Genomic DNA, 14,201 nt, shown 5'->3' on the forward strand with positions numbered 1-14,201 from the left:
ATTTGAAATTCAATGTGTTGGGAGTCTGGGTTAAGGTTTTGAACTTAGAATTTGTAATAGGATTGCATGCTCTAATCAGTGTTATTTTTAGGAATTTAGGGTAAGAGGACTTTGACCTTCGCCTGTCTATAAGTGTAGTTTTTGTTATTATTGGGTTTAGCTTGATGTTCCAACCTTTCACGGAGAATTTTTATAGCTGGTTCAGCTACGAATGCCTTGATAGATTCAGGGGCGACTCATTCGTTCATCTCAGAGATCCTTGCGAATTTTCTTAAGGTCAAGACCATTGGGCTTGATGTAGCGTATTCAGTAGTACTGCCTTCGGGAGAGGAGCTGACAGCTACTAATGTGGTCCGAGAGATAGACCTTGAACTTCATGGCAATATCGTTTATGCAGATCTGATCGTACTGCCGATGCCAGAATTTGATATCATTCTGGGGATGGACTGGCTATTAAAGAACAGAGTTTTGATTGACTTCCAGCGAAGATCTGTGCTAGTCCGACCACCGGGGAGAGAGCAGTTCTTATTCGAGCCAGACATGTACTTTCCTTTACCGCGTATTATACCTTGTGTCCAGGTTAGGAAGCTCATGCATAGAGGGTGCCGCGCGTTTTTAGCAACCTTTGTATCTGTTCCCGAGGCACCCAGTCAGTCAGCCTCCGATGTCCCAATTGTTAGGTACTTTCTAGACGTGTTTCCCGATGACGTCTCTGGTATGCCACCTGTGCGAGAAGTGGAGTTTTCTATTGAGCTTATGCCGGGTACCGCACCGATATCAAAAGCACCGTACCGATTAGCACCGACAGAGATGACAGAACTCGAGAAGAAGATTCAGGAACTTCTCGACAAGAAGTTCATTCGCCCGAGTTTTTCACCATGGGGCGCGCCAGTCTTATTTGTGAAGAAGAAGGATGGTTCGATGAGGCTCTGTATTGATTACCGGGAGTTGAACAGGGTTACAGTGAAGAACAAATACCCACTTCCCAGGATCGAAGATGTGAGGCCCGGGGCCGAAGAGGGCGGGGGTGATCGCCGGTGCCATGAGGTTGCACGGACAATGAGCGGCTCCTGGCAGGCTTCTAGGCGGAGGAAACATGAATGAACCGATCTTACACCGGAAGGAGAGGGATTCCAAGACTGTTCAATGTAATGGACTGTACAGTTGAAAAGGGTTTAAAAGATTTGATATGTACTACTCATACCACGAAGGTGCAATTTCTTTTCGGTAGCTCATCACATAAGAACTCCAAAGTTAAGCGTGTTTGACTTGGGGCAATTCTTGGATGGGTGACCTCCTGGGAAGTTTCCTAGGGTGCGTGTGAGTGAGGACATAAGCACGCTGGAAAGACTCGTCTTGGTATAGTGAGGACAGTCGTCGAATCTGGGGCGGTACAGTTGGTATCAGAGCCGACCTCTCCTAGTACGGTGTGGGTTCGGGGACGAACCAAGCGGAAGCTGGTGGGCATGTGAGGCCCGGGGCCGAAGAGGGTGGGGGGTGATCGCCGGTGCCATGAGGTTGCACGGACAATGAGCGGCTCCTGGCAGGCTTCTAGGCGGAGGGAACATGAATGAACCGATCTTACACCGGAAGGAGAGGGATTTCGAGATTGTTCAATATAATGGACTGTACAGTTGAAAAGGGTTTAAAAGATTTGATATGTACTACTCATACCACGAAGGTGCAATTTCTTTTCGGTAGCTCATCACATAAGAACTCCAAAGTTAAGCGTGTTTGACTTGGGGCAATTCTTGGATGGGTGACCTCCTGGGAAGTTTCCTAGGGTGCGTGTGAGTGAGGACAAGCACGCTGGAAAGACTCGTCTTGGTATAGTGAGGACAGTCGTCGAATCTGGGGCGGTACAGTTGGTATCAGAGCCGACCTCTCCTAGTACGGTGTGGGTTCGGGGACGAACCAAGCGGAAGCTGGTGGGCATGTGAGGCCCGGGGCCGAAGAGGGTGGGGGGTGATCGCCGGTGCCATGAGGTTGCACGGACAATGAGCGGCTCCTGGCAGGCTTCTAGGCGGAGGGAACATGAATGAACCGATCTTTACACCGGAAGGAGAGGGATTTCGAGACTATTCAATATAATGGACTGTACAGTTGAAGAGGGCTTAAAAGATTTGATATGTACTACTCATACCATGAAGGTGCATCTTCTTTTCGGTAGCTCATCACATAAGAACTCCAAAGTTAAGCTTGCTTGACTTGGGGTAATTTTGGGTTGGGTGACCTCCTGGGAAGTTTCCTAGGGTGCGTGGGAGTGAGGACATAAGCACGCTAGAAAGACTCGTCTTGGTACAGTGAGGACAGTTGTCGAATCTGGAGCGTTACAGAAGATTTATTTGATCAGTTGCAGGGAGCTTCGGTATTCTCCAAGATTGATCTGCGTACTGGTTATCACCAGTTGAGGGTGAAAGACGCCGATGTTCTCAAGACTGCTTTCAGGACTCGTTATGGCCACTTTGAGTTCCTTGTGATGCCCTTCGGTTTGACGAATGCGCAAGCGATGTTCATGGATCTCATTAATCGCGTATTTCAGCCGTATCTTGATCAGTTGGTGATAGTATTCATAGACGACATTCTCGTGTACTCAAAGAATCACGAGGAGCACAGCAGACTTCTAACCGCAGTTTTGCAGACCTTACAGAAGCACAAGCTGTTCACGAAGTTCAGTAAGTGCGAGTTCTGGTTAGAGAAGGTGGCGTTCTTAGGCCACATCGTTTCTAGCAGCGGTGTCGAGGTAGACCCAGCGAAAGTTGCAGCAGTCAAAGATTGGGTTGTACCGCTGAATGCATCCGAGATCCGTAGTTTCCTTGGGCTAGCAGGATATTATCGGAAGTTTATTCAGGGATTCTCCTCTATCGCAGTTCCACTCACGTTGTTGACAAAGAAGGATGCTAAATTTGTGTGGAGCGATGAGTGTCAGAAGAGCTTCAATACTTTGAAACAAGCTCTTATCTCAGCGCCAGTATTAGCCATGCCGTCAGGGCCCGGAGACTTTGTTTTGTATACCGATGCTTTGAAGCTCGGTCTAGGCGCAGTGTTGATGCAGCATGGGAAAGTGATAGCGTATGCTTCTCGTCAGTTGAAGAACCATGAGAAGAATTACCCTACCCACGATCTAGAGTTGGCAGCCGTAGTATTTGCCTTGAAGATTTGGAGGCATTAGTCGTACGGAGAGAAGTGCCAGATCTTTACCGAGCATAAGAGCCTCAAGTACTTCTTTACGCAGAAAGTGTTGAATATGCGTCAGAGGCGTTGGTTGGAGCTAGTGAAAGACTATTACTGAAGCTAATGTAGTTGCGGATGCATTGAGCAGGAAAGTCGCAGTGATGGCTCATTTGACGATTCCGAGACGTCTTCAGTTCGAAATGCAGAGGTTTGATCTAGAGACATATCCTCGAGATAGAGTTCCCCGTCTATCTACTTTGACGATTCAGTCTTCTCTTCTAGACCGTATTCGCAGTGGGCAGCCAGCAGATGAGCAGTTGGCAAAGTGGAAGCAGAGAGATGAGGCCAAGGGCAGTATCTTGTATACAGTTAGCGACGACATTGTAAAATACCGAGACAGAATGTGAGTTCCTAGCAGCGGTTCTATTCGAGCAGATATTTTATCTGAGGCCCACATGTCACCATACTCCATTCATCTTGGGAGTACGAAGATGTACAAACATCTGCAACTATTGTATTGGTGGCCCGGAATGAAGAAGGATATCAGACGTTTTGTATCCGAGTGTCTGACATGTCAGCTAGTGAAAGCGGAGCATCAGAGACCAGCAGGTATGCTCAAGCCTCTTCCTATTCCCGAGTGGAAGTGGAAGAATGTTACCATGGACTTCGTGGTCGGTTTGTCGAAGTCAGTCAGAGGATCAAATGCTATCTGGGTGATTGTTGATCGTCTTACCAAATCAGCGCACTTCTTGCCTATCAAGACGACTTTCACCATGATTCGGTATGCATAGTTGTGTATCCGGGAGATAGTCCGACTTCATGGTATTCCCGTTTCTATAGTGTCTGACCGAGATCCTAGATTCACTTCCTCCTTTTGGAAGAGTTTACATTCAGTTATGGGTACGAAGTTGTTGTTTAGCACAGCTTTCCACCCTCAGACAGATGGGCAGTCAGAGAGAGTTATCCAGATTTTGGAGGATCTTCTCCGTGCATGTGTCATCGATTTCTCAGGGAGTTGGGAGTCGAATTTGTCATTGGAAAAGTTCACCTATAACAACAGTTTTCAGTCGTCTATAGGTATGGCTCCATATGAAGCACTGTACGGTCGTAAGTGTAGATCGCCTATTCATTGAGATGAAGTATGGGATAGATCAGAATTGGGTCCGGAGATTATTCAGCAGACGACCGATGTAGTAGTCAAGATCCGTGATAGGTTGAGGACCGCTCAGAGTCGACAGAAGAGTTATGCGGATCAGATGAGGAGAGATCTAGAGTTTGCCGTTGGCGACCATGTTTTCGTGAAGATAGCACCTATGAAGGGTGTCATGTGGTTTGGGAAGAAAGGAAAGCTCAGTCCGAGATTCATCGGACCATTTGAGATTCTCGACAGGGTTGGGACGTTAGCTTATCGTGTTGCTCTTCCGCCGAATCTGGCCGGAGTACACAATGTGTTCCACGTATCTATGCTGAGGAAGTATATGGCAAATCCTTCGCATGTCCTGAATTGTGAACCGTTGCACCTCACGCCGAACCTGTCGTATGAAGAAAGACCAGTGCAGATCTTAGACAGACAGGAAAAGAAGCTTCGGAACTAACTGGTGAAGCTAGTGAAGGTCAAATGGCTTAATCATTCGGAGGAGGAAGCTACGTGAGAATCTGAACCAGAGATGATTTGTCGTTACCTCGAATTATTCGGTGAGTTTTAATTTCGAGGACAAAATTTCTTTTAAGGGGGGGAGAGTTGTAGAACCCGATAAATCAGACTACGTACAAGCCATGCATAATTACTATTATTTAAATTAAAATGATTTTTCATGCATTAAATTCAATTTTTTTAATTGTTGAGTTACGATTATTTATTTTATGCAGTAGTTTAGTTTTATGTTTTCGGATAAATAAGCAAGGCAGGACTGGAGTCGGATTATTGAGATAAAATTTAATAGTAAGAAAATATTTCTAGAATTTATTTAAGATAAAGAATGATTTATTTTAATGAAAAAGAAGGTTTAAGGATCTATTTAATTAATTGGAGTTAAGTAGTAAATAAGCCTTTTATGTCCAATAATTAATTAAAAGCCTAAATTAAATTGTGTAACCAATTGGGATAAATTAATCTAAGCCTATTTTATTTAAGAAATTATAACCTAACATGTTAGTAATTAATTTGAAGATCAAGCCATGCCATGCAAGAAAATAGTTATCCTAAATTAATTTATTAATGCATTAAAATACATAATAAGTGTTTAAAACTTTAAGGAATTAAAATACAAGATTTAAGCAATATTTTACCTTCATTTCTTTAGCAAATTTTCGGCCCCCTTAGAATTAAATCCTTGCATGATTGTCAACTCTCCATTTTTATTCTTTTCCTTATCCTTTCTTGGTAAGATAATTCCCTCACTTTTAATCAACAAAAATTTTTTAATTAAGCAATATTTCTACCCTTATTTGATAGCAAGAAATCGGCCACTCACTCCTTCAAATCAAATCATATCACACCTCATTTCCTTACCTCTCAAACTTAAGAATAGAAAGATTTTATCTTGCCATTCAATCCCCATTTATTTTGCAACTTCCTCATTCATTTCCTAGCCTTCTCTCCTCTCCATTCTCTCGAAAATTTCAGAAGAAAACTTCAGAAAAATAGTGACTTGCAAGGGAGAAACAAGAGAGAAAATAAGAAAAGAAAAGGAACTCCGTCTCCGCCGCGCCGTATTCGTCGTATCATTTTATTTTCTTCTAAACAAAATTCAGGCATGTATATCTTGTTCCTTTCTCTTCAATCAAGTCATATATTTATTTTAAAACATTACATGTACATGATTTAAAAGGCAAAAACCGAAAATATGACAGCAACTTGAACAAAATTCTGCACAGATTTCTCGGCCATCCTTTCATGCTTCACGGGTGAATTGTTTTTGTGATTTCAGGGAGTGGCTCGGTTCCAGGCGCTCAAAAATGCACATAGACACGTACTAGGGTGTGTTAAGATCATGTTGGTTGGTTGGTTCCAGCCCATGCATGTTAGGAAGAGACTTGACTGCAACTTCCCCCATAGTTGCAATATGTGTCTCGAATTTTGGTGGTTTGGATGCCTAAGGTGAGGGTTTGGATTGTGGTTGGCCTAGGGCCTGTAACCATGGTTATAACCCTTCCATAGCATGCTTAGGACGTGACCAAGTCAGCCTTTCAAGGCTTGGTTCATGGTACCTTCGATTTTTGAAACAAAACAACACAAGTGTCTCTCGGTTTCTTTTTCTGTTTTGGGTGAGTGAGTTTTAATTTTATGGTGTTGGGTGGATCTTAGTTGGCTTCTAACCCTTAGCCATGGTTCACACAATACCTCATGATGTCTAGATCAAGCCATGGTTGATTATATGGCCATTGGAGTGACCAAGACAGCAAGTGAAGCATTACACCCCTCGCGTGCGCAGCATGGTTCTCGGGTGGGGGCGTGGTGTTGTTTTGGGTGGTTGCTTGGATTGTGGTTGGCTTACGGCCCTTAGCCATGGTTCAAGCCACACCTTAGGATGTTGGTAAGTGGCTCTGGTTGGTGGTTCAAGCCCCAATGGCCATTAGCCTTGTAACTAAGCAAAGCAACACAGCTGCTGCCACGTTATTTGACAGCAACTTTGTCTTCGGTTCAGAGGTCATGTTCGAGTATTTGGTTGGCTTTTAGCCTGTGGCCTCGGAGTGGACAGTACGTCAATGAGTTAAAAAGGTCATGTTTTTGGCCGTTTGTGATTTGGTTTAGTTCAGAAGTCGTACGAGAAATTACGGTGCAATGTGCCAAAGTGACTCTCGAAAGAGCGTTTCATGATTTTGGCCTCCATGCACAATTTTCGTGTATTACAGCCCTAAGGTTATGTTTTCCAGTATTTTAGGTGTATTTTAACCATGACTAAACGATGGTTTGATGTTGGTTCGGGTTGGTATGAAGTCATGGTTGGATACTAAGTTCGTTGGGCGTAATTGTCTTGTTTTTGGTTCGGTTATGAAGTGTTGGTCAAGTTGAGATTATTTGCATGTTTCTCACGATAGAATTAGGTCGCAGTGAGCCTGAGAACGATTCAACTCATTCGATAAAACAGGATTATAATTATATTACGTGCATAAAAATATAAAATGTTTATTTTTGAGATATATGCGATATGTCTTGTGACCAACTTACACTTATGGGATTGCTTCACCCGGTGACTTACGACCGGTTTATGATTATGTATGGGTACGGATATCCAGCCCAAGGGCTGTGATGATCTCTACCGCACAGTACACTGTGGTTTAGTCTGATCAGGCGCATACGTTCATGATATGTTACGGGCCACTTGCGTAGAACATTATCTCTACAGAAAAATTATGATATACTATTTTGTGACAGGGCTCTATCGAGCAAACATTTTAGGTACGATTTTTCAGATATGCACGAATTTATAATTACTCATGACACGCTTTACGCTTTACGATATGATATTTTTACTTTGTATGCGATTTTATGATATTTACTTGTTATTCACGATATATGCATGTTGAGTCTTTAGACTCATTAGACTTGATTGTTATAGGTACTGATGAGGTCGGGACCGAGGGCGGGGACCAGTGAGCCAGCTTGGGTCAGCAGCATTTGGAACCCGATGACCTCATGCTTCAGTTTATTTATCTTTTTATGCTCAAACTCATTTTTACCTTGTTGAAATATTTTTAAGTTGTGGTTTGAAAACAACATTTACTTCCGCTGCTATATTAACATTAAATCTTTTGATCAGTTTATTTTATGAATGAGGCATGTTATTTATTTAGAGAGAAAAATTTTAAATAATTCCGTAAATTTACAAATACGAAATACGGGCCTCTACATAGAGTGTTTGAGATGTTTTCGGTCAGATCTTGGTCGAAAGCCATACTGAATTCCTGTTATTTCTAGTTTGGACATTCTGGGCAGAGCTCTTCTAACCATCTTGCAATGTGAGCCATATTACATAATTTTCAGCAAGTTTATTTGCTTCACGACAACTTTCTATTCAAGTGGAAGATTTATTTTCTTTTTAAATATTGGACACCACCTTCCAATGTGAGCCATATTTTACATAATTTTCATCAAGTTTATTTGCTTCATGATAACTTACTATTCAACAGAAGATTTATTTTATTTTTAAATATATATTCTGCAAATATTGTAGTTTTTTCCATAATTCTCATGCTCTTCTGATGGAAATGTCATCTTCAATAAGTGAAACAACAAGGGGTGTTTCATTTACTTGAGGATGCTTGATTAATTATTGAACAACACCTTCCAATATGAGCCATATTACATAATTTTCACCAAGTTTATTTGCTTTACAACAACTTACTATTCAACATAAGATTTATTTTCTTTTTAAATATTTATTTTGCAAATATTTTAGTTTTTTCATAATCCCTATGTCTTCTGGTGAAAATGTCATCTTCAATAAGTGAAACAACAAGGGGTGTTTCATTTACTTGAGGATCCTTGATGAATTTTCGGATATTTATATCTAGCCTCCAGAGCTTGATGAAATGGAAAGCCTCGTGTGAGTCTTTCTCAGCTGGTACTAGTATTGCACTAAAGAAAAATAACTCTGAAATATCTTACTGGATAAATAGTCATTATTCGCCTATGTTTCATTAAGAACTTCCTAGATCCATTTAGGTAGTGCAGATCTTCAAGATTCTTGGTGTTATGGCATAGATCGAAACGAGTGCCCCAAAGTCATATTAGCTGGAATTCCTTAGGATGGGCATTTGTACCAATCTTAGATTTTCTTTGTGTGTTGTTTGATATCCCACTCTTCAATCCATGAGGTGAAGGTTGACTTGATGACTCAAAATAAGGATCTGGTGCTTCAATTTTTGCTTGGGCTAACTCATTTAAAGATGATATCGACTTATCTCACTCTTCAATCCATGTGGTGAATGTTGACTTGATGACTCAAAATAGGGATCCGGGGCTTCAATTTTTGCTCGGCGGACTCATTTAGAAATGATATCGACTTAGCACTTTTGCTCGGGATACTTGAATTCACTGCTCCAGGCATAAGGTCATGTACTCGAAAACTCTCTTTTTGAGAAGCAGTGGTTTCTCAATAGCCTATAAGATAAAATTTTATAATACATATCATAACCGAGTGTAAACCTGAAACAACCTACATATGTGATTAATAGTGCTCTTATTAACTTTTTGTAGCCTTCCCGCAACTTTTGAATTTAGGGAAAGCTTGTTGAATTTGTTTGGAAGCATTTCAAGGTCTTCCCTCAAATGCTTTTTTATTTTCACGATAACATTGACACCAACATTGTCCATATCTTATTAGAAAATCTAGAAGAATATTTTTATGAGATTTAATAATAAAAATATCAAATATATAATTTTGATATAAAGCTTACCATCTTACTATTCTAGCCTTGGGTTTTATTCAATTTTCTTTTTCAAGAAAATTTAAGCTTGTTAATTGTCAAATTTCAAAATAAATTTCTTAGCAAATAAAAATAATAACTGTGAAACCCCATTTTTTATTTTTGGAAATAAGTATATCAGGAATTTAAATAATGAGATAATAAATACTTATATAGGTGATATATATTTATTAATTTAATAACCTAGAGAAATATTGTAAAATCTCGTAAATTCTAAATCATTTATTTATTTGTACTAAATATGGTATTAATTTATCAAGGATTTAGTTATTTTAAACTCTTCAATAATTTAATTAAGAAGTAATTAATATAAATAAATATATATACCTATGTATATATATGTATCTTGGGATTTAGATTTAGTTAAATGGATAATTAATATAGATACTTGTATGAGATAAATAAATACTGATATATGAACAGGAGATAAAGATAATTTTGGACAATATATATATGAATGATTTTCGAATTGAGTATATGAGTATATATAATTTTGATTCTTTTAACATAGGAGTAAATGAAATTTTCAAAAGTAAAAGTATACATGCATATATGCATGTATTTTATTAACAAGGGATTTTACTAATAATGAAAGAAATATCCTTGAAATTATGGAAGAAGTATCAATCCGATTATGATAAAATTTTTATTCACACACCTATAAATAAGAAGACCTATGCATTCAAAATTTACACATTCCAAGCTCAAAATTTCGAGCTCCTCTCTCTCCAATTTTCGAGAACTTCGTCCCCCGAGGTACTGCCAAGAGACCAAAAATCTGCCCACGTTCTGAAATTTCGTCCCATCAATCCAGGGTTCAGAATCCAATCTCCACCATTCAAAACATACTTTCATATGTTTTGAACAACATATCCAAAATTCAGTAGAATCCAACGGTTACCTTTTAAGATATAGCCGTTTCAAAAAAGCTGCTCAGATTCCACGTCGGAACAGCATATTTACGGTTTCTTGTCCATAATCTGGTACAAAGGAAGTCCAAACGCAATTTCAACCGTTCATTTTTTAAATAACATACTTGGGAACGTGCTGTACAAGTTTTAGCTTGATCCAACGGTTCATTAAGTCGCAAACGTGCCTGCAAGTTGGCTGATTGTTTAGAGACAAATTTCAGCTTGTTCCTTCAACTTTTTCTTCAAAAAAGATCTAAGGTAAGTGGGTTTTTGCTATAATTTGCACAATTGTCTTTCGTAAGTGAGTTTTTGCTATATTATAATTTGCGCACTTGTCTTTCGTAAGTGTGTTTTTGCTATATTATAATTTGCACACTTGTCCTTCGTAAGTGGGCTTTGGTTATGTATATGTTCTTTCGCATGTGAGGTTTTGTTTGTCACACTTATTCTTCGAAGTGGGCTTGTTTTAAAATACGTTGTGTATAAATTATTTGGTTTTTGAAAGTTCGTTCGAGCATAATTCTTCGTTCATGATATATTTTCTTCAAGATTTGTTTAATTATATGTTCAAAGCAATGTTAGGATTCGATTGGATATGAGAAAGGATTTCTGAACTATGACCCTTATACGGTGGGATGGTAACCATTGTACGGCCTCACTCCATAGAAGATTAACATATTGGACATGTTCTCACTCTTTAGAGGATTAACATATAGGAGACTGATATCAGAAAACCATGGAAATGAGATGACTTTCAGTGCTATATGAGTATGCTAAACAAGTATGCTATATGAGTATGATATGTGATTACATGTTATGATTATAAAGTATGAATATTTGTTATTATTCAAGTTATGATATGCTATGTAAAATTTGAATTCAAGTATATGTATATTTTGCTTCATGTCTCGAACGGCCCCCACTTACTGAGTATTTCCCAAAATACCACCACTTACTTCCTCCCCACCAAGATAAGAACGAAGAGCAAATGGATGAAGAGGAGTAAGAGCAATTTTGGGTATGGTAGAAGATCTCGAGTTATCTCAAAAGTTTTAAAGCTTAGTTTATGTTTATCGCTTCCGCACTATTAAAATATTTTTAATCAGTTTATTTTGATATTAAAATTGTAAGGACGATTTTTTTTGTTGATTATGAGAAATAAACTGGTTTTGGTATGTATTGTACTACGAGGCTTGTTGTTTGACGATTATGTGATTGTTGAGAAACGCCGGTGTCGAATAACCCCGGTCTCGGGCGTGAAATTTAAGTGGTATCAGAGCCGCCAGGTTCCTAATCTAGTAGGGAAAAAAAAATTTACGGAAAAAAAAAATTTCGGTGGAATTTTTGATCGAGCCGATGCTATCCCCTCCGAAACAGCCTAACGAGAAATTTTCACGACTTTTGTCATGAGGTAGGGGTCGAAATGGCCAAAATCCTTCGTTTAAGTATCCGAAATCGCGTTTTTGTCGTTTTAGGAAAGTTTCGTAAACCCTATAACTTTTCGTAGGAAACTCCGAATTCGATTCAATTGTTCTTGTATCCTCTCGACATATGCTTCGGATTCATATGTATATCTCCAAACTTTCCATTTTTGGTAAATTTCTCGAAAAAAATTTATATTTCCATGTATTTGAGTTTATATGATCTTGATACTTTTCATTTTCTATCATATATATGATTAAGTCTATTTTGTGCCTTTCCATTTTTTTTCGGAAATGACTCCATCAACTCCCCTGCAACCCCGCACTCGTGCTCAGGCTGTCATTCGTATGGAACAGCTCGCCCTTGACTACCAAACCCGCCAGCTTAAGCGACTTAGAGCCAGATTATGTGAGAAGAGGCGTGAGATTGAGACCCTAGCCACTGAGAAGGAGGAGGTACGTTACCAGCTTAACAAGACAATTCACCGGTATATGAACTAGTGAGAGGAGACAACATAGACCAGAACAAGTACCGAGAGGAAATGTTGCGACAAGACATGGAGCGATACCGCAAGGAGTTAGAGGAAGAACCAGAAGAGATAGAGTCGGAACCCATATAAACCGTCGGGAATGGGGAGATTGTGGAGTAGAGTGTCTTAGTTGTTTGCACTATTATTACTATGAGTTTCTTCCACATTTTTTCGTTTCTTTCATTGTCATTCGTACGCTTCATTTTTGGTACTACATTTGTTATTCTATTCAGATTCCTTATGTTTACCTGCTTTTAAAAAAATCAATAAAGAATGTTTTGTTTGATCCATTGGTTTCAATTTATTTCCAGCATAATCTATTCGATTATTTCTGCCGATACGAACTCTTAGAAACCTTTTAGTTGTAGGAAATGGCCGGCAACCCCCAAGACAGAACCGTAACCCCCGCTATGCAAGCAACAACCATGACAACGAAGAAGATAATGGACCACCGCCAGGATTCAGTCTTAACTAGGCAGACCCGATGGTCATAGCCACGATTGTGGCAACGACACTACAAGGGTTAGTGAACCCGAACGCCAATCTGCAACCTCCACCCCCACCGTCGAATTGGATCAACTTTCACTATGAATCCCTCCGTAAGAACCGATGCCCAACATTTAAAGGGGACGCTGATCCTGAAGTCGGCCAGAGTTGGCTAAAGAGTATAGAGACTCAGCTACGACTATTAGAAGTTCCCGAGGCACTTAAGGTGGATGTGATCGTGCCTTTCCTAGAGGACAAAGCAGGCAAGTGGTGGGAAGCTATCTCGCCAGCCATGACCGCTACTGGACCAATCACATGGCATCACTTCCGAGATGCCTTTCTGAAGCAGTATTATCCAGCTGAGGTCAGACTACAGAAACTGAGTGACTTTGAAAATTTCACTCAAGCTCCGGATATGTCAGTTGTGGAATACACCTCCCAGTTCAATGCCCTTGGATCCTATGCTCCGGAAATCATGGCAGACGAAGTCTTGAAATTACATCGCTTCAAGAAGGGATTGAACAGCCGAATCCAATCAGCTTTAGCAGTCTTCCAGCCATCCAATTTTTCAGACCTGATGGACGCAGCCATCCGAGCCGAAACTGACACCCGTCGAAAAAAAAGGGAAAAACAGAAATAAACGTCCTCTTATCGGCCAGCCTTCTCAGGGAGCACAGAAGTTCAAAAAGTCTAATCAGTCAGATGGACCTTCCACAGGACAATTCTCCGTCAGAAACCACTTAGAAATTAGGCAGTGCCCCATCTGTCATCTCCGACACAGTGGAGAGTGCCGTCGAGTAAGTAGAACTTGCTTCGGTTGTGGGAAGCCGGGACACCGCATCGCATGTTGTCCTGAAGCCGCCAACAAGACAGCCAAAACTAACGAAAGAACCGGACCAAAAACTGGAGCAAATCCCAACAAACCAAAAGTTAACAAACCAAACTCCCATGTGTTTGCCATGACGCAAGAAGAGACAGACAACGCAAACAACGTCGTGTCAGGTACCGTCCTAATTTACAAGTTCCTGCCTATGTATTATTTAAATGTGGCGCTACACACTCTTTCATATATAAAGAATTGCTAATAAATTAGGACATGAGCAGGAGGAATTAGTTGCGCCTTTTAGAATAACAACATCTACAAGTAAGACTATTTGAGATTCATAGAGATTGTAGAACTAAGACGACACTCCATCCCCTACGTCAAAGTACAACGGTATAATCAAGTAGAAAAAAGAAGCCACGTG

General features: G+C 40.1%; 1 protein-coding gene across 1 annotated transcript; it reads left to right on the plus strand.

The window, feature by feature from the left end:
- Nucleotides 1-12,952: 12,952 nt before the first annotated feature.
- LOC140962586 (uncharacterized) lies at nt 12,953-13,594 on the plus strand. Its single transcript, XM_073421539.1, has one exon. It carries the CDS (start codon nt 12,953-12,955, stop codon nt 13,592-13,594), a length of 642 nt encoding a protein of 213 aa, XP_073277640.1.
- The last annotated feature ends 607 nt before the right edge of the window (nt 13,595-14,201 follow it).

This window comes from Primulina huaijiensis, chromosome 17 (assembly GCF_012295235.1).
Source record: "Primulina huaijiensis isolate GDHJ02 chromosome 17, ASM1229523v2, whole genome shotgun sequence".
Lineage (NCBI taxonomy): Eukaryota > Viridiplantae > Streptophyta > Magnoliopsida > Lamiales > Gesneriaceae > Primulina > Primulina huaijiensis.

Coding starts and splice junctions, on each gene's coding strand:
- LOC140962586 (XM_073421539.1), top strand. CDS start 12,953: ATGGTCATAGCCACGATTGTGGCAACGACACTACAAGGGTTAGTGAAC.